This window comes from Narcine bancroftii, chromosome 3, assembly GCF_036971445.1.
Source record: "Narcine bancroftii isolate sNarBan1 chromosome 3, sNarBan1.hap1, whole genome shotgun sequence".
In the NCBI taxonomy this organism is placed as follows: domain Eukaryota; kingdom Metazoa; phylum Chordata; class Chondrichthyes; order Torpediniformes; family Narcinidae; genus Narcine; species Narcine bancroftii.
Window position 1 is genome coordinate 17,497,016 of NC_091471.1, and position 21,271 is coordinate 17,518,286.

The following is a 21,271-nucleotide window of genomic DNA, read 5'->3' on the forward strand; positions in this document are numbered from 1 at the left end:
GCCAGTGAGCACCCGCTTGATGGTCCCGTACTTATCTTCCGTGGGTGGGTGCTGAACGAGGTGCAACACTCATTTGGCGGTGACCTGGTCCAGGGCTGCAACCACATGGTAAAACATGGTCAAATCTGATGAAATTTGGCAGAGGTGAAACTGAGCCTCTGCGTATTGAACCAGGTCTCCGACTCCTGAACCCAGAAGTTAGGAAGCTTGATGGCTATAGCATTGATCAAAGGGTCATTCATGTCGGATTCAAAGACATTTGAACCTGTCGGGGTCACCAACTGTAGCGACGGCTACACTGCTAAATGAAGGATCGCACAACCAGACGGGTTGAGTTCAGTAAGCAAAACTAATTTATTGCAGGCTGCCTGGCTGGTCTTATACTCCCAGCCCGGACCTGACTGAGAACTGCGCTGGGGGGCCCTGACATCACCGGGGCGTCATGTGGGTCGCCAAGCGTGGGCTTCTGAGCCCGGTGCCGAGGCTGGTTTGAAACCCCCAACGGCGCCATTTTGGCTGGCTGCCCTGCCGCGTGCTTGACAAGTGGGGCCGGTTCGCCTGCCTAATGGCGTACCGCCACAGAGCCCCCCCACCCTCCAGATATTAATTCATTTTCTAGCTTTTATATAATGCAATTCTGAATATGAAGTCACAAATCAATTCTACATTGTATTATATAATTCTCATAAAGTGAAAAATCTTCATGAGAATTTCCCCTGATATTCTAATACTGAGATCTGGGTTAGGGTTAGGGTAAACAAAATTAGAACAAAAGAAAAAGGAAAATAGAAAAGGAAGGAAACAAAACCCATTGTAATGAAGTCCCTCCCACTAAATACGGTTACCAGGAAATAAATTGTAAAGAATTGAAAGTTCTCGGATATCAGTTAGAAAACCCCCAGAGCACCACTCTTTAAGACATCAAACGATCATCATAGTCCATGAATAGACTCTTCTCCTTGACGGTAGGTGAGATTGGAACGAGGGGTCATAAGTTAAGGGTTGGGGGGGCAAAAGTTTAGAAGTAACATGAGGGAACCTTCTTCACTCAGTGATTGGTGGCTGAGTGGAATGACCTTCCGGAAGAGGTGATTGCAGCAGGGTCCATTTTGTAATTTAAAAGTAATTCATGCGTACATGAATGTGAGGGGATTGGAGGGTGATGGACAGGGCACAGGTAGGTGGGACTAGTGGAGTTCACTTAAATCGGTGCGGACTATAGGGGCTGAGATGGTCTGTTTCCATATTGTTAATTGTTATGTGACCATATAAAAAAAAAGTTATGCTTTAAATAAAGTTTTAATAGGAACATTGTAAAACATAGAGTATACAAATGAAAGCAGAAATTATTTTATGCAAATTAATCTTTTTTAAGTGACATACTTTCATGGCCACTTGTTATCTCTGTTTTATCTGTCGCACTTACACATGCGCCTATGCATGCACAGGAAAGCTTGTTAAATATAAAAAGTTTGAGAGTTTTTGGAATGTCTGGATTCTCAGGTGGCCTGGATTTGTTTGGACTTCTACAGTATTGGGAATTTAAAGTCTTCCACTATGACAACCCTGTTGCTTTTGCAACTTCTCATAGACTGGCTTGATCAGTTGTTCCTCCATTTCTTATTGAGAGGCTTGCATCATAGCCCTGTCAAAGAGACTGTATCTTTCTTATTTCTCACCACAACCAATCATTTTATCTTCTGAGTGCAGCTGTGGCACACTCCCTGATGACTTATGCTACACCTCCAACTCTTAACTCCTTCTCTCCCCTAACATCCAGGAACATTGAGCTGCCAATGTTGTCCCTTTCACAGCCATGCCTCTGTAATGGCCACATCTTAATTCCAAGTACAGTAAAAAACCTGGTATGCAACACAGATGGGGATTGGTAGATGCCGGTTAAGTACATTTTCTGGTTGCTTGAGTTTGCTTATTGCCTGAACTTTGCTGTTATGTTCTTATGTTGCATGTAATACAAAGGAAGGACAAGGATGGAAAGCTAAGAGATCTCAACTGTGGTCATGACACTAGTAAAGAAGAGAGAGGCTTAAAAAAACCTGCAATCAGACAGGATGCTGGATGGATATAAATAATTCAAGATAGACCTCATGTAAGGAAGGCCAAAATAGATCTTGTTGAGGAAGATTAAAGAGAACCTGAAGGCATTTTATACTTGCATTAAAAACAAAATGGTGACCAGGGCAAGAGCAAAGGAGGAATTTAGGCTTCGTGTCAGAAGAAGTCTGTAGTTTGTGGCCACGTTTACCAAGGAGAAGGGCATGGATAGTGTGGTGTGGATATTTTGAAAACAAGGACCAAGTTGTGCCTTTTGAGAAATATTCAGGTGGATAAGTTCCTGGACCTCAATGGGCATATCCCTGTGGTCGAAAGAGGAAGGGAATGAAAGGGTTATCATATGAGAAGCGTTGGACAACACTTAGCCTGTACTCTTTGGAATTTAGGAGAATGAGGGGGTTCTCATTGAAACATTTCAAATGTTGAAAGGCATGGACAAAGTAGCTGGTCGGAGAGTTTAGGACAAGAGGGTACAACTTCAGGATTGAAGGGCACCCACTTATAATAGATGCAAAGGAATTTCTTCAGCCAGAGGGTGATAAATCTGTAGAATTTATTGGCATAGGCAGTTGTTGCAGCCACTTTATTGGGTGTATTTAAGGCAGAGATTGATAGACTCTTGATTAGCCAGGGCATCAAAGGCTATGGGCAGAAGGCCAGGTTGTCGGGCTGAGTGGGAAAATGGATCAGCTCATGATTAAATGACGGGGCAGGCTCGATGGGCTAAATGATGGGCAGGCTCAATGGGCTGAATAGCCTATTTCTGCTCCTGTGTCTTATGGTCTTTAAGGTGAAGAGATTGCTGAGGCCTTGTCAAAGACCTTTGCATCCTCACCAGGGGACAGGAGAGGTCCCAGGGCTGGGAGAGTTGATACTATTCTAACTTTGTTCAAGAAGAAAGTATGATCCAAGAAACAGTTATCAGTAAGTTTCAAATATCAGTAACAAAAGAGGATACAGAGGGATAAGATTGATACGTGTTTGGAAAGTCATGGTCAGATTAAAGGCAGTCAGCATGGCTTTGTCAGGAGCAAGTCATGTCTTGAGTGAAACGCGGAAGTCCGCAGATTCTGTGATGGAGGTCAAAATACAGAAATGCTGGAGAAACTCAGCCGGTCTCACAATATCCAAAGGAGGTAAAAATATATTATTGACATTTTGGGCCTGAGCTCTTCCTCTAGGGATCCTGCAATTTAAAATTTAGAGGTACAGCATGGTAATACACCCTTCCAGCCCCCAAGCCCATGCTTCCCAAATACACCTAATTAATATAACCGTCTCCCCCATGCAATTTGAAAGGTGGGAGGAAACGGGACACCTGGAGGAAATCCATTTGGACCTGGGGAGAACAAACAAACTCCTTGCAGATAGTGTTGGGTTCGAACCTGAGTTGCTTGCACTGTAATTGTGTGGCACTGACCATGACACTAATTGTCCCTAACTTAATTGAAAGCAGAAATTCAGCCACTGATTGAAGGGAATGTCTCCTTAGATAACACAAAAGGCATGGATCATGCAGAGGTTAATGACATAATTGATGTTGCCCAGGACCATGACTCCAGGAGTTTTCTGTAGGAGATTGTATGAGCAGCTATGAATGTTCTGTCATGAAAGGTTGGTAACCTGCACCAGGGTCTTGATCTGGGACAGTGGTGGCTTGTCTTCAAGGGTTCAACAGGGTTTCAGCGGAGAAGCAATCACAGATCAGGGGAACCCACTGGGGTTTGGAGAGGCAGAGCTGCTTTGCAAGCTCGTTTATACTGTTGTCAGGCAATAAGGAGGGGTGTATTTTAAACTTAACCGTCACGTGGTGGGATGGGAGAAAGCCTCTGTTTAGAGTATAAAAGCAGGATTTATTTTGGGAGGATTGCAAAAGCTTTTTGATTTCCTCTGGATGATCAAGTTTCCCCCCTCCTCCCAAATAAATGCTGGTTATTAGGTTAGTTAGTCCGAGTTTAAAACACAGTCTGGGTCAAGCAGCGTCGGTGAGAGAAAAAGGCTGGTCAATGTTTCAGGCCAAGGTTTTTTTTTCTTAATGAAGGGTTTCATAGAATAGAGAACAAAACAATGCAGTACAGTCCCTTTGGCCCACAACATTGTGCTGACCTATATAAACCTACTCAAAAAATGAAACCTTTCCTCCTTCACATCCATAAATCCCCCCATTTTTCTTGCATACATGTGCCTGTTGAAATGAAGTCTTTTAAAAGTCACTTATTCCAAGTGAAACATTAGACAGTCAGTCTTCACCTCTTGCATGAACCACAAGGGCTTTGACCAGGCCGTCTTCCAAATTGGGACTTTCAACAAACTTGCACGGTGGCCTGTTCCCCTCCCAGCTGCTGTCTGCTGGCTGTAACACTGTAGAAGTGATCTCTCTCTCTCTCTCTCTCTCTCTCACTCAGTCTGAGAGAAAGCCTGTTTGACTCTCTCTGCTTGCAAAACCACATGACCCTCTTAGTACAATAACCTTCCCTCCAGACAAAAGGCGGCTCTGACAAGCTCTTTCATCAGTTGCCTTTTTGTAAGCAACAATCCATTAGTGAAGTCTCTTGGGCACTCTCCAACTCTCTTGCAAAAGCTGTGGAGCCGATATTTCTAGCATTAGCAGAACTCCATTATTTCAAATAAGATGTGTTTTAAACTGTTTATGTGTGACATACTCTAATAAACCTTTCCAAATTTATCATTCAAAATCATATCTATAAACTCAGTCACAGTTACATTTTGATAAACTAATTGATCACCCTTCCTGAGTAGAAATAGAATTGAACTTTTCAAAAAATTCATCTATGATGGCAATTTTAGGGCCTTTTCTACCATTTTCTTTTTAAAAATACACCAACGTTTCATTCGATAACGAGGCAGATATTGAGTTTATTGGCATAATTTTGAAAGCTTTTTAGGGTCCAGAGATTTTCCCTTTTCATCCCTATTATATCTAATCATCTTTTTCAACCTTCTTTGTTAGATACAGGCTTTAAGAAATGGGATAGATTAGGTGTTAAATGTTTTAAAGATCTCTTTATCCATCATAATTTTGTCTCCTTTAAACAACTGGCGTCAAAATTTAATTCAACAAACATCCATTCTTTTTTATGTACTTACCAGTCAGACATTGTGTTCATTCCAAGCTCTCTGGTTTTGCACAAATTTCTGAGACAAAAAAATCTGGATTTGTTTTTTTGATCTCCATCTCTCATAAAGGCTCAATTTCAATGATCTATAATAATTTGTTGGACTTAAGAATAGCTTCGCTTGTTAAAATCAGGAATAATTGGGAGCTTAATTTGAATTTGTCACTCTCTGATGAGGAATGGGATACTATTCTTAATTTTATTAATGAGACCTCCTTCTGGGAACGATATTGTTGCAATTCAAAGTGGTGCACATTTATCTGAAGTTAAATGATCATGTATTCATTCTGACGTTGATCCATTATGTGAGAGATGTAAAATATTTGAGGCTTCATTGACTCACATGTTTTTGGTTTACCCTAGTTTAGAAGTTTCTTGGAAAAATATTTTTCAAACTTTATCAGTGATTTTTAATTTCAAAGCAGAAACTTGCTGTATTTGGATAAAATAAAAGGATATTTTATTGACATCTGCTCAAAACCGAATATTATATTTTCCTCTTTGATACCAAGACGGAAAATTTTATTATAATGGAAAGACAACACACCATCCACTCATGCTCAATAGTTACAGGATATTATGTCCTACCAAAGTCTGGAAAAAAATATCAGATGTCAATTAAAAATACAAAGTCTAATTGCTATAAACTGTTGGGCTCACTTTAACCATATAACAATTACAGTACGGAAACAGGCTATCTCGGCTCCTCTAGTCCGCACCGATTTAACTGATCTCCTCTAGTCCCACTTACCTGCACTCTGCCCATAACCCTCCAATCCCCTCACATCCATGCACCTATCCAACTTTTTCTTAAATGATAAAATTGACCTTGATTCCACCTTTTTATATACATTTAAAAAAGTTTTAAACCAATTAAAAAAAAATTATTTTTAATTAATTTTAAAAAGAAAAGAAAACGTACTAGGGATATTAATTGGGTGTAAATTGGGCAGCATGGCTGGGATATACCAACGTCATTTTGGACATGATAACCAAGGTTTATGTAGAAAAGGTATCTGAAGATACCTTGGAATGCAAAGTAAAAACAGAATGACAGTTCATCTATGTGGAGCAACTTCATCACCAAGTTGTGCAAATTTTGCTCTCAGAAATGTGTTGAAGATAATAAAGAGCAATTCAGTTCTCCAGCTACAAGCATCGTCAGAAATAATATGTGTTGATGGTTGTCTTACTTCTGAAAAAGAAGCAATAGACTTTATCAAAGTAGATCTTTAATAAAGGAGCTTTCTTCCTTCCAAAATAGATTAGCAACAGTCGAGATGCGTTGGCTGTTATTCCTGAGGCAGAAAGAATAAAGGAGATAAAACATCTTGAATTGGATTGTGATGTTCTACCTGTCGAAATAATTGTAGGAGTGCAATGGTGGGTTCAATCTGATGTTTTCAAATTCAAAATTATTTTGAAAGAACGGCCTTTAAAAAGAAGAGGTATTGTTTCGATCGTAAGCTCAATATAGTCTTTTTAGAGCATTGGGAATGATACTATTAATAGCCAAGAAAATTCTGCAAGAATTGTGCAGAAGAAAATTTGGATGGGATGAAACAACACCAGAATCCATCAAGATTGGATAAATTGGATTGAGAGTCTTGAAATGTTAGAAAATTTTGAAGTCAACAGATATTTTAAACCAACAGGCTTTGGAATTGCCACATTTGCTCAGTTACAACACTTTGCTGAAGCAAGCGAAAGTGGTTTTGGTCCTGACAGTTATACTGTGAAATAACCATTGTAGTTTACACCTGGAGAGAGGGCACATACAGCTTGAATGGAGGAACGGGACAGGGAATCAGCCATCACTTTACTCTTATCAGAGATAGGTTTCATCCTGATTAAAAACTCAGATACGTAAGATAGTTGGTGTTGCTGGTGGGCTGACCAGAGATCTGATGCCTTTGGGAAGGCAAATGTTAGTAGTTTGGGGTCGATAAAAACCGTGAAGTCCCTGCCTTCCAAAAAATAGTGGATGTGTCTGACTGCTAGATACAGCGCCAGCAGTTTCCCATCAAATGTTCTGTATTTTGTTTCCGGAGGGCAGAGGTGCATACTAAAAAATGCTATAGCCTTCCATTGTCCATTGGAGTACTGTTTCAAGACCTCGCCTCCTGCTGTGTCGGATGCATCCATTTGTGGATGGACCAGCAACATTGCTTTTTCTAGGGCATCTTTGGTCTACTGGAATAATATTGTCATCTCCTAGAGGGTTGAAAGTAATGATAGAAATTGACCATCTACACAAAGTCTTGGAGTCCCTTGGAAATTTGAGGATGGCTTCTACCTTGCCAGGCAATGGAGCGACACCCTGGCTGCTGATCTGATGTCCTAAGCACTTGATAGAGGACTGTCCGAATTTGCACTTGGCAGGGTTCACAGTTAGCCTGAACTCCTGTAGACTGTGGCAGAGTAAACGCAGATGCTTCAGGTGCTCTTTGTGGGAGTGGCTGGCGATGAGCATGACATCTAAGTATATGAAAAGGAAGTCCATGCATGCTCCACTGCATCCATCACTTGCTGGAATGTTTGTGCACCATTCAAAAATTTGAAGAGACCGAGTGGTGAATGCTGGTGGTCATGACCACATCCTCTGGGTTTTACTGTGATTTGGTGGTACCCGCAGACCAAGAGAATTTGAGAAATATCCTGACCCCATGAATATTAGGTGTAAAGTCCTGTATATAGGGCACAGGGTAGCAGTCTGCAGTGGTAGTGACATTGAGGTGCCTGTGATCCCCACAAAGTCTCCAGCCTCCCATGGCTTTTGGCACCAGATGTTGCGGGGAAGCATGGGCTATCAGACCTTCGTCCAAGTTCCTCCATTTTGTGGAACTCTTGTTTTGCAAGCTGCAACTTGTCAGACGGCAGGCATTGGGCTCAGGCATGTAGAGAAGGTCTTTGGGTGAGAATGTGGTATGTTACGTCATGTTTGAGAATGGCATTGGAGAACTGGGGAGTGATAATGTCTGGAAACTCCACAAGAAGTTTGGCGAATTCATTCTTCGAGTACTCCATGGTGTCTAGGTGCGGGGTGGGTAGTTTGGATTTTCCAAGAAGGAAAGTCTGGAATGTTGTGGTGTTCGCCAACCGGCACTTGTTTAAGTCCACCATCAGTGAGTGGGCTCTAAGGAAGTCAGCATCTAGCAACAGCCAGGACACATCAGCAAGAATGAACTTCCATGTGAACTTATTGTCGCCATATTTCAGGGGTATAGTCCATGCGAATGTACGAATCAAACTGTTATTCACTGCAGTGGAGGCTGGACCCATGCTCCTAGTATGGGTGTCAAAGCCTGAAGGAGGAAGGACACTAACCTCTGCACCCATGTTGATTAGATATTTGCGTAAGGAGAGGTCATCCCAGATGTTGAGTAGGCTGTTACAGTGGCCAGCCTGCGTAGCCATTGCCATGGACACATGCTTGCCAGGGGAACATGCGCCCTCGTCGTCAGTTCTTGTGGAGCCGGGGCCTTTGGGTATAATACAGCACTGATTTCTGTGAGCCTTGTGCCTTGCTGTTTCGCGCCCCACAGAATGTCTGCACAGGCAGCCACTGTTTGAAGGTTATCAAAGTCCTCGTCAGCCAACATAAGATGGATGTCTTCTGGCATATGTTCTAAAAATAACTGCTCGATGACCAAGCAAGGCCTATGACAATCTGCCAGTGCCCATATGTCATTCATTAACCCTGACACCTACTATTATTGGTAGATGCCGGATTATCGAGTTTTCAGTTTGCTTGAGATCCACTCTTACAATACACTTCATTAAGAATAAACAGTTTAAAAGACAAAAATACTAAACTGTGCTAAGTGGAGAGAGAGATATATAATGAGAACATGATAAAAATATTACGAGTTGGGTGAAAGGGCCCATAAAGTTTTAGTATGGCAATTAAAAACAGAGCAGATTTCAAAAACAATAATTGCTACAAAGAGATTATCAGGACAAATAACATAAAATGCAGGAAATAAATGATAATTTTAAAGATTTTTATGCTAAACTGTATCGCTCAGAGTCTAAGAGAGATGATAATATAATAAGAGATTATTTGAGACAAATTAAATTACCGGTGTTAAAAGAGGATGAAAACATAAGACTGTCTGAGAATTTTTCAGAAAAAGAAATTCATGAGACTCTAATGTCTCTACAGAATAATAAGTTGCCAGGTGAAGAAGGATTCCCACCAGAATTTTAGAAAGAATTTATGGAGCTATTAATGCCTGTATTGATGGAGGTATTAGGTCAAATGAAAGAGGTTTATGATCTACCTGAATCTTTTAAAACAGAATTAATAACTGTAATTCCAAAAAAAGGGAAAGATTGTTTACAGATAGGTCAGGACAAGCGGGCCACGCATCTATCATCCTGCAAGGATTTCCATCACCTGGAATTAAAGGGGTGGCATTTGAGGAATGTTGTCAACTCAAGGATGGGGGGGGGGGACCTGATCAAAGCATTTTGAATACTGAAAGGCCAAAACAGAGAAGATGTGGCAAGGATGTTTCCTATGGCATGGGAGTGCAGGATAAGAGGGCACAACGTCAGGATAAAAGGCTGAAAATTTAAAAAAAGAGATGTGGAAAAATTTCTCTACATGGGGCCTTCAGTCTATGAAATTTGTTGCCATGGGCAGCTGTGGAAATTAGGCCATTGGGTTTATTTAAGGCAAGTATTTGATTGACCAGGGCATCAATGGTTATGGGAGAGAAGGCTGGGCAGGGGGGCTGAAAGGGAGGAGGGATTAGCTCATGATTAGAATGGTGGAGCAGACTCGAGGGGCCGATGGGCCTACTTCTGCTCTTGTATCTTGTGATCTTCTGAGCTATTCCCCGATAAGTCGTGCACCATCTGGATTTGGAATCGCTCCTTCATTATTGTCGGATCTAAATCCTGGAATTCATGAAGACATATGAGAGATTGTAGATGATGGAATTTGGAGCAAAGCAATGTGATCAGGGAATGGTGGGTCAAGCAGCATCAATGGAAGATAAAGAATGGTCAAACTTTTGGGTCAGGACCCTTCAGAATGTCTCCTCCAACAGATCTAGTTTTTGCTCTGGAGTTCTTTGATAGCTTGTCATGCTAGATGCAGACAAGTTGTTTTCTGTAGCCAACAAGTCAAGGGCAATGCATCACAGTTTGAGAATAAGAATCAGCTCATTAGGACTGAAGTTGGGGGGAAAAAAACTCTTCAATAAGAAGATGGCGGATATTTTGAAATCACTGCTATGGCGGTTGTGTCCTGTTTTCAAGTGAAACACACTGATGGATGGTGGCGCGGGGAAGGGAAGCAGAAGGGGAGAGCAGGGAAAGAAGAGGGAATGAAGTAGGGGAAGGAGAGGAGAAGGTAATGGGAGGGGAAGGAAAGGAAACAGAAGGGGGAAGTAAGTGGAGAGGAAGGCAAGGGGAGTGGGAAGCAAGGGAATGGGGGAACAAGGGGATATACTCAGCAGCAATAGATATTCACCACGACAAATGGTTACTTAAACAAAAGGTGTTTTAATTATCTTTAAACATGAAAACAGAATCAAACTTTAACTTATTTCTATTAACTTAACTAACCAAACTTAACCCCCTTCTAATTCTAAGCACACATGTATGTAATGTGTTTGTAAATTTAAGAAAAGTTCTTTGGTTCACAATTCAATTTCACTTCTCATTACTCCAAGTTCACTGGTTGCAGGCAATTCTTATACTGTGCACAGAATTTAACATGTATAAAGTTCACCAGGCTTTGTTGCTCGAAAGGTAAATGTTCATCACTCAGGAAGGTTCTTATAGATTTGCAGAGAGAGATGAGTTGTTACAGGTTTTCCACAACTGAGGTATCACCATTAGTCACCTCAATGTCTTGCTGAATGAAACTTGCCCCATCGGGGTTCTCCAGATGATAACCTCTTTCCTTCAGGCTAACACAGAGTTCCTTTCTGTTCCACTTATTCCAAGAGAAACATCAAACAGATAGGAGTTCCAGCCATCCACCACTCTGGAGCTTCTGTTTCTGTTCCAACAAGCTTCTCCTGGCTGACACTATTCAGTCTCTCCCTCTCTCTCCATCTGAGATTCAAACTGGCAGTCAAATGTCCTTCTCTTTCTCAATTGCAAAACCCCCTCCTTCTCCAGCAAACAATAGGAGTTAGTCTTCTAGTCAATCTGTTGTTTTAGATAAACAAACAATGACCTCTGAGTGAGCACTTTGCAGAGAGGTCAAAAGAATGCAAAAAACTCCAACACAGACAACCTGACTCTTCCAAGACAATAGCCTATTCATTTCATGGCATCATTTCAATTATCACCAACTTATGAAATGTGCATAGCATTCTCTATAGTTTCTGTAAATTCACAGAATATGAATTTTTCAGTATTTCAAATAAGATCTGTTTTAAAGTGTATGTAAGTAACCTTCTCTAATTTTACCAATTTATCTCCCAAATACATCTCCAAATATTCCATCACAGAGGGGAAGATGAGGGGAGGGGAAGGCAAGGAGAGGGGAAAGCCAAAGTGTGACAGAGTATATAGATACGTTTTTGGGAGATAAATTGGGAAAGGTTTTTTGGAGTAGGTTACATACAAACACTTTAAAACAGATCTTATTTAAAATACTGGAGCTCTGCCCCATGCTAGACAAATCAGCTCCACATCTTTGCAAGAGCTTTAAAGAGTGCTCAAGAGACTTCACTAATGGATTGTTCTTTACAAAAGGCAACAGATGAAAGATCTTGTTGGAGCTGCAAATTATATGGAATAGAACTTGTTGTTCTAAGAGGGTCATGTTGTTTTGCAAGCAGAGAGAGTCAAACAGGCTTTCTCTTAGAGAGAAAGACAGAGAGAGAGAGAGAAAGAGAGAGAGAGAGAGAGAGACAGAGACAGAGACAGAGATCACTGCACCAGTGTTATAGCCAATAACAGTAGCTGCGACTGGAACAGGACAAGCTGGCAAGCTTGTGGAAAGCCCCACAAGCTTGGAAGACGGCCTAGTGAAAGCCCTTGTGGTTCTTGCAAGTGGCTGTCTAATGTTTCACTTGAAATAAGGGAAACAAAAAGGAACTTTGTGGTTACTTGAAAGAAAGAAGTTATTATTTGTAGAACCCTGACGGGGTAAGTTTCTTTGGCAAGACACTGAAGTGGCTGATGGAAGTTAATGTACAGCAAATCTCTCTCTGAAAACTGACAAAAACCTTCCTGAGATGTAACCATTTACCTTTCAAACACCAAAGCCTGGTGAACTTCATAAATGTTATATTCTGTGCACTGTTTAAGAATTGCCTGCAACCAGAGAACTTGGAGGAATGACAAGTGAGATTGGACTGTGAACCAAAGAACTTTTATGAACTTACAGACACATTACATACATTTGCACTTAGAATTAGAAAGGGGTTAAGTTAGGTTAAGTAAATCTAAAGTGATAAGTTAAAATTTGATCCCGTTTTCATGTTTAAAGATAATTAAAAGCAACGTTTGTTTAAGTAACCGTTTGTCTTGGTGAATAACTATTGCTACTGGGTTTTGGGGTCCTCTTGGCTCGTAACAATACCATTTGGTTGATCTTAATGCCCAGTCAGGAAATGAGGTGTTGTTCCTCTAATTTGCGGGTGTCTCAGCCTGGCAGTGCATGAGACCATGGACAGATATGTCAGCAAGGGAATGAGATGGGGAATTGAAATGGGTGACCAGTGGGAGATCCACACTATTATGATGGACCAAGCTGAGGTGCTCATCAAAGTGATCTCCCAATGTGCACCTAGTTTCTCTGATGCACAGGAAACCACCACGGGAGCATTGGTTGCAGTAGATGATCCCTGCAAATTCACAAATGAAATATTGCCTCACTTGGAAGGTCAATTTGGGGCTCCAAATGGTTGTGAGGAAACAGGTGTGGGTGCAAGTGGAGCATCTGCTGCGGTCACAGGGATAGGCACCAAGGGGATGATTGGTGAGGAGGGAAGAGTGGACCAGGGAGTCACGGAGGGAGTGGTTCCTGCAGAAGGCAGAAAGGGGGGAGAGGGGAATACGTGTCTAGCAGTAGCTGGCAAAACAGGCAAAGGTGCATATATTGGATACAGAAGCTGGTGGGGTGGTAGGTGAGGATAAGAGGAGTCCCTGTCTATTCCTTGAGGAAGGACTCTGGCTGGAAATGTTGGCAATGTACCTTTATCTCCCATGGACATCTAATAACAGAACTAGCAGAAACAGCCGAACATGGTATAGCGAAGGGGAAATGAGAGAATTCAATGATGTTAAGGAAATAGGTATTCTTATTATTTGAGGGTAATGGTCCTTTGAAATCTACGCTGAGGCATTCAAATGGTCTAAATGGTTTATAATAGCATGGTTTACACTCCGCACAGACAGGACATTCATTAGTTAGTTTCTTGACGTCTTCTAGTGAATACGGCAAATTGAGGGATTTCACATAATGATAAAGTCTAGTGACCCCTGGGTGTCATAATTCATCTTAAAGATATTTTAAATGGTCTAGTTGCAGACTTGCACAGATCATGCGAGAAAATGTGTCTGGAGGGTCATTGAATTTTCCTGGGCGATAAGAGTATGTCGTTATCATAAGTAAAAAGATCAATTCGCCAAAGCATGATCTTATAATTTTTGATCTTGCTCCTCAATTTAGTGTTGAACATGTAGGTGACAGATTTTTGATCAGTCATGAGTGGTCTCATCCTCTCTGGGTCAGTACTGACTACGAGGCCTAGTATGGCCTGGTATTTAGTGTGGTAAGCACACTTGTTATTGTTGAGGGTTAAGTGCAGATGCTTGGCCACCTGGAAAAATTTTTGTCAGTTCCAATTGTGATCATTTAAGTCTTTGCCACATATAGTAACTTTGTCCAGATAAGGGTAGATGGCTTGCAAGTTATGAGCATCTACTAGTTTATCCATTTCCCTTTGGAAAACGGATGCACCGTTGGTAACTCCAAAAGGGATTCTTTTAAACTGGAAAAGTTTGCCATCTGCCTCAAAAGCGGTAAACTGCGAATAGGCACCCGATGACATGCCGATTTCAGATCAATTGTGGAATACATTTTGTACTGTGCAATCTGGTTTACCATATCTAAGATACAAGGTAAGGGAAAGCATAAACCTGTTTATAGTTTGGCTGTAGTCCAAGACCATTCTAGGTTTTGTGCCATTTTTGACAACTACAACTTGTGCGCACCAAGGACTTGTACGAGGTCCGATAATTTTTTTCATTCAATAAACCTCTAACTTCGGTTTTAATAAAAAGTCTTTCCTTGTTGCTATAGCACCTATTTGTAGTATAGACTTATAATCGAGGGTTAGATTGGTAAAAAGATGTGGAGGTTTAATCTTTTGAATCGATAACCTGCAAACAGCTTCTAGGAGTACTGGAAATCTAAACCTAAAAGCATTGGAGCGCACAGGCCGGAAAGTACGTGCAACTTGAAATCTGTATACTCATTTCCCTGTACCTTCAGGGTTACTTTACAGCAACTTGTAATGTCTTGTTTTACTTCAGAACATGCCATAGAAATTCTGTGCTTAGATGGATATAAGGTAGGATTCAATGCGTTAGCGGTGTATATAGCTGTCAGTACGACCCGAATCAAACAAACAGTCAATAGGCTCCCATTTACCTCCACCTCCATCGTGGAAGGCTTTAGGTCGTGGGGTCCATCTTGATTAATTGTCACGGACACTAGAATAGGGTCTCCCCGTGGTGGCGATCTGTCAGAGTTCACCTCGTCGGTGGCTGTTCCACTTATGATTTCAGAAGAAGTAGAAGGAGAAGAGGGAGAAGAGCAAGATGAACCATTGGCTCTCCAGGTCAACAGAGCAGTGTTGTGGGAGCACCCCTTGAGTGCTTCTTCTTCTTCTTACTCTTCTGAGCTAGGCGAGGACTCTTGCGCACGGCAGGCTCTGGCCTCGCTTCCCACAGTTGGAAAAATTGGCTTGCCACGTAGGGTACTGAGAGCGAACATGTAGCACCAAACCACAGAAGTAGCATCTTCTATAGCTGCTTTTACACTGCGGTTTAGTGGCGCTCAGCAGTGGATCGTCACCACGGGTGGGTCTTGGGGGTGCTGCTTCAGCACCTCTGGCTTTCTAAAGGGCTTTAGGACCTTGTAGAGCAGACTTTAGGACCTTCGCTTGTTGTAAAGCTGCATTAAAGGTCAAGCTGGGGGTCTCCAGTGAATGTTGCCTGATGTACCCCGATTCCAATCCATTTATGAATGTAGCCAGCATCAAGGATTCTCGGTGGGCTTCGGCCATGACAGCAGCACAAGCACAGGCTCTGTGCGAACGCGAAAGCATCTTCACTCTCTCCAGCTTGTTGCTTTCAAGTGTGAAGGTGATGTCTTGCGAACAAAGTTTTTTGTGGCATATTATAATAGTTCCTGAGGAGATTCACTGCATTTTAGTAGAAAGCTGTCTCTCTAACCATGGAGTAGGGTACTTCTCCGAGGAGAGCCACAAGATGGTCCATTTTTCCCACGTCTAGTACAACATTTTTTACTCGCAAATATGCTTCAAAACTCTGGAGCCAGTGGTGAAAGATTTTCTCCAGCTCGGGTGACATCTTGATCTATCTCGAGTCTTCCAGGTTTCAGGGAAGTATCCATGATTGCTAGTCCGTTAATAAAATTGATATGCCATAGACATGGCCCAGTCAAGTATTAAACCATACAGGGCTTTTATTAACAGACTAGAACCACCTCTAAACTGGCCAGTGGGAAAGCAACTTCATCTGTTATACCAGTAGGGTGGAGTATCTTTACAGCCATAGCCAATAGCAAGTGACAGATTCTGTACTATCACACAGTGTAACACCCCCCCCACACCCATTATGTTGACACTTGCAGACCAGCGTGTTTCTCCAAAATAATCTAATATAAATTCTAACTATTAGTTTATTTTTTTTTTCCTAGGCATTTGGCATCATGGTCTACAGGAACAAATGTGGTAAGTCCTTTCCTGCCTTAAAGAAATATAGACAGCCTGAGTTATTTTCTTTGCACCTTGCGTAACAAATATTTTAACGTTTTTTTGTGTGGTCACCGGGAAGGGGGTGACACACTATCAATAATACCAAATGACTGGAGTTGCCAGACAACAGGCTTTTAATACCATAAGACTTGGACCATGCTCCTGTTCTGGCCCAATCCCAGGACTCATACTGAGGGAAGGACTTGACGTGACCACCTTTATTAGGGGATTCCAGGGAGTGGAATCACAGAGGGAGTGCAGGCCAGCCATACATATAAACCATACTTATATACAGCACCAGTAACTAAGTAACATTTCTGCTGAAAGCACTGCACAAAAATTTTATAGACAGTCATTTTGGTTTCACCCCCTCCGATGGTGTCACCTAGTGGGGTCCATACCCCTGCACCCCTCTGGTGATGCCAACACTCAGGAGAGTGGTAGAAAATCGGTTGCAGGGAAGTAAGAAGGGGATCAGGATTGAAAGGATTTCTTTGGGAGTTGGCATGGAATCTATGGGCTTCCATCCATGTTGAAGGCCCTGCCGCTTGGCTATTTCATGGATGGAATCAGGAGACAAAATTTTGTGGAAGGATTTGGGGGCATGGACGACGTCGGGGACTGCGAGAGAGGGATGGTGAGCGAGAGGAGGAACTGCTAAAAGGGAGCAGGGGAGGTAGGTGTTTTTTATGGTTTTGTGATCTTAAACAGCCCCTTGTGCCTGCTCTACAATAAAATTATGGATGATCTTTCTCCTTGCTGTCATTTACTTATCACGCGACCTGCCAGCTGAGAAATGCCATCAGTTCCATTCCCTGCCATCTTATTGACCCATAGGTCTGTAATTTATTCCTTCCATGTCTATCAGGATTAATGGCTGGAAGTTTAACAGTGTGAAGGAACATAGGAACCTTGTGGCCCAAGTCTATACATCTCGCAAGGATGCCTCGTAGGTTGATAAGATAGTTAAAAAGACCCGTGGATTCTGGGTTTCATAAGTCAGGGGGATTGAGTTCAGGAGTCAATAGGTCTGTTAAAACTCACCAAAACTCAAGTGAGACTACACTTGGAATATTGTGTTCAGTTCTGGTAACCTCATTACAGGAAGGATGTGGAAGCTATGGAGAGAGTGCAGAGGCAATTTTCCCAGGATGATGCCTTGATTGGAAAATAAATCGTACGAGGCAAGATTAGCAGAGTTATGACATTTTTCTTTGGAACGAAGGATGAGAGGTGCCTTAATGAACTATAAGAATCTGAGGGACATAGATAGGGTGGACAGCTGCCTTTTTCCCAAGGCAGGAATAGCAAACACCTGAGGATATCCATACAAAGTGAAGGGAGGGAAGTTTAGGGGAGACATCAGGGTAGATATTTTAACTCAGAGAGTTTTGCATGTCCGGAATGCCTTGCCAGGGGTAGTGGTGGAAGGTGAAACAATAGGGACATTTAAGAAACTGAGACCAGCAGATGGATGAAGGAACAATAGAGGGTTACAAGGTAAGAGGTGTTTTAAATTCTTTTTTGAGAGAAATATATACATAGGTCAGAACAACATTGAGGGCCGAAGGGCCTGTACTGTAGTGTTCCATATTCTGTCAAGTCCCTTTGATTTATTTGGGCATTTGCTACAACTTATATTCACAAATTAATTTAGAAGTGCGCCTTTGGAATATGGGAGAGAACCAGAGTCTCTGGAAAAATCACATTCAACCATGATGCAGGCTCAGCCACTGAGTTTCTTGGCAACAGTGATAGATGTTGTGAATTGGGGATTGTGGAAGAAAGTAGATGAGCAGACTGGTATCGTCAGCAGAGAGTGGTGCTGCTTCACAGTTCCCGAGGGACTTAGGAGTGCTCGTGCATGAATCGCAAAAGATTGGTTTGCTGGTGCAGCCGGCTATCGAGAAGGCAAATGGCCGTCATTGCTGGAGGGATTGAATTTAGGTGCAGGGAGGTTATGCTGCCACTGTACAAGGTACTGATGAGGCCGCCTCTGGAGTACTGCGTGCAGTTCTGGTCTCCTGATTTGAGGAAGGATGGATGGGGCTTGGAGGTGCTGCAGAGAAGGTTCACCGGAGATGAGGGGGTTAGCCAATGCAAAGAGATTGAGTCGACAAGGACTGTACTTACTGGAATTCAGAAGAGTGAGAGGAAATCTTATAGAAACGTGTAAAATCATGAAAGATAAAGGTAGGTAAGTTGCTTCCATTAGTGGGGAAACCAGAACTGGTGGCAAGATTCAGGGTAGTAGATTTAGGGTGGAGATGAGGTGGAACTGCTTTTCCCGGAGGGTGGTGAATCTGCAGTGGAGGCTATCAGGGTAAATATATATTTAAGACAAGGTTGGATAGATTTTTACATATAGGGAAATTAAGGGATATGGGGAGATAGGAGGAGATGAGCCTATCATTAGATCAGCCATGATCTTGACAGACAAGATGGTCTACTCCTGCTCCTGTTTCTTAAATTCACAGGTTCAATCCTGGCCTTGGGCGTGAAGTTTGCATGTAATCTCCACATAGGACCACAGGAGGTGTCAATTGAACCTAGGTCACTTCAGATGACAGGTAGCTGCATCATTTTGGCAACCAAAATCATCCATATTTAATATTTCCTACATTTCCTTCTGTCGTAGAAGGATTTGATTCGGACCTCCGTTCCGTGCCAGCTCTCAGCGCAATTCCACCAGTCTCCTTTGTCCCCTTTTTTCCCTGGTCCCATTCTCTTTTATCTGCCCAATTTTTATGGTTCCCAGCTATCAAAAAGTTATGATAGATAGTAACAATCTTTCCACTGTTTAATGTTCAGGAATGTCATCTTTCTTGTAAACTTTCATGGTGTAATTTTCTCTTTTCCTCCTCTTGCAGCTGTGTCCAACTCCATGATAATCCAAACAATGGAAGTGTTGTTGATCTTTGTAATTGTATTGATCGTGGGTTTAATGTTCTTTAACCCAGCCAATGAGAAGAAAGCCCATCTTGTATCTTACTTCAGAAACATTGTGTGGAACTCCAAACCAATGACACAGCAAAAGTCTTCCATTGACACAAACATACTCCCATTCAGAGTGGAGCCGAACTCAGCCCCTTGCCATCCGAAATGGGAATTCAATAGATTGACTGCTGATCTCACACAGATCTACAAGGATTTCATGGCATACCGACACTGCAGATACTTCCCGATAATCCTCCAGGCCAACGTGTGCATGGAGAACGACATTTACTTGTTGCTAGTCATTAAGACGCTGGCAGAGCATGCGGATCGCCGAGCCGCAATCCGTTGCACGTGGGGACAAGAGATATCAGTGGATGGGTTGGCGGTGCGCCGTGTCTTCCTTCTGGGGCAGTCAGAGACCCGGATCCATTCACAGTCTCTGCAGGCACTGGTGGATCACGAGATCAAGGAGCATGGAGACATAATCCAATGGGGCTTCCGCGAGTCTTTTTTCAACGTCACACTGAAAGAGACCCTCTTCTGGAAGTGGTTCACTGAGGAATGCCAGGGTGTGAAATTCATCCTGAAGGGTGATGATGACATATTCGTTAATGTGGAGAACATTGTGCAATATCTGAAGAAGTTCAATGCTTCCCAAGACCTTTACGTCGGAGATGTCTTCAGGGGCTGGTTTCCAGTTCGGGTTAAATCCAGTAAATACTACATTCCTTTATTTCTCTACGAGAAGAAACCTTACCCTCCTTATGCCGGTGGGGGTGGTTATTTGTTGTCTGGAAAATCAATCTGGAAATTGTATAACGCCTCCAAATTTGAAGAGCTCTTCCCCATCGATGATGCTTTTGTGGGAATTTGTGCTCAGAGGGCCAAAATTGAAGTGATCTCTCACCAAGGCTTCCGGACGTTTGGAAAGATTCCCTATGACCCGTGTGTTTACAGAATGTTGATGGTCATTCACAAAGTGACACCCAATGAGCTATTTCTGATTTGGAGCTTGCTTAGAAAAGTAACCAATCCGTGTAGCTCTTCCCTGAAAGTTTAATGTAAAATACTGGAGAGCAATTGGATCGTACATTTACAAGCATTCTGTACCTTCTGGTCTCAAAAGGAACCAGACGTGTAAAAACTCAGAAATGTACGCTTTGTTCCTTACGGTGGTTCGCTCGTCAGCTGACGTCCTCAGTGCATCCTGCCTCCCTGCCTAGTTGGGATTAATATTTGGTGCAGATGCAGCGGTGGGAAGCTCAGAGTTTGATCAGTCGCCTGACTCTTTGGGAGGAAGTGGTGAGAAAGGTCTGCTTGGTTTGTCAACTTAAGATTATAAAAATTGTATTTCTAAATGAGCAGTTGTCTTGACCAACATCTATTGCTCAACTCTTGCTGCAAAAATCGGTATTCCTCAATTTGCAAATTTTCCTCCTAGCACTACTGATTCCTTGCCATGTCTTTTTGATTTCCAAAGCTGTTGTACAAGTATAATGTTCAAAAGGCATTTGGACACATATACAGTGCCCTCCATAATATTTGGGACAAAGACAGTTTTTTAAAAATTTTTCCCCGTGCTCCACAGTTTTGCATTTGTAATCAAAAAATTCGCATGTGATTAAAGTGCGATTTCCAGATTTTACTCAAGTTATTTGCTGTGGTGAATGTCTGCGAAGCCTTGCTGCACTAACATTGGTTGTGTATTATCTCTACTGTTAAGGACACTCCCCTTGGATATAACTGTATATGCACCTATTGTCTTTCATTATTGTACCATGAGTTTCTGCTAATAAAAGCCATGATTATTGTTTGACCACATCGTCTTTGTCTACTTCATCAACTGGCACTTCAATTTTATTAGCAGAAATGGATGCAGCCCTCAAGCCAGAGCGGGTGATAATCGACCAGTCTGCCCTGAGGGCCAGGGAAATTTTCAACCACTGGATTGCTTGTTTCGATTACTACACGGCTCGAAACAAGGTGGTTGATAAAATGATACAGTGGGGGCCACCTGAACTCTCTGCTGGGTGAGGTCACTTTCGCCGTAATGCAAGGAGCTACCACTCTGGCTATAGCCCGGGAACGTCTGACTACTTACTATGCAGCGCCACGGAATGTGGTGCTTGCTCGACACCAGTT

At 42.3% G+C, this 21,271-nt stretch overlaps 1 protein-coding gene across 2 annotated transcripts; it reads left to right on the plus strand.

Annotated features, from left to right (window-relative positions):
* The first annotated feature begins 856 nt into the window (after positions 1-856).
* Positions 857-20,945, plus strand: LOC138756987 (N-acetyllactosaminide beta-1,3-N-acetylglucosaminyltransferase 4-like). Of its 2 annotated transcripts, XM_069923533.1 has the most exons (4): positions 857-965; positions 16,135-16,168; positions 18,670-18,762; positions 19,063-20,945. In XM_069923533.1, the coding sequence occupies exons 1-4, from the start codon at positions 942-944 to the stop codon at positions 20,187-20,189; spliced, it is 1,278 nt and encodes a 425-aa protein (XP_069779634.1). In that variant the 5' UTR covers positions 857-941; the 3' UTR covers positions 20,190-20,945. The 2 variants fall into 2 exon arrangements, with proteins under 2 accessions (XP_069779634.1, XP_069779635.1); XM_069923534.1 differs by lacking the exon at positions 18,670-18,762.
* Positions 20,946-21,271: the final 326 nt, after the last annotated feature.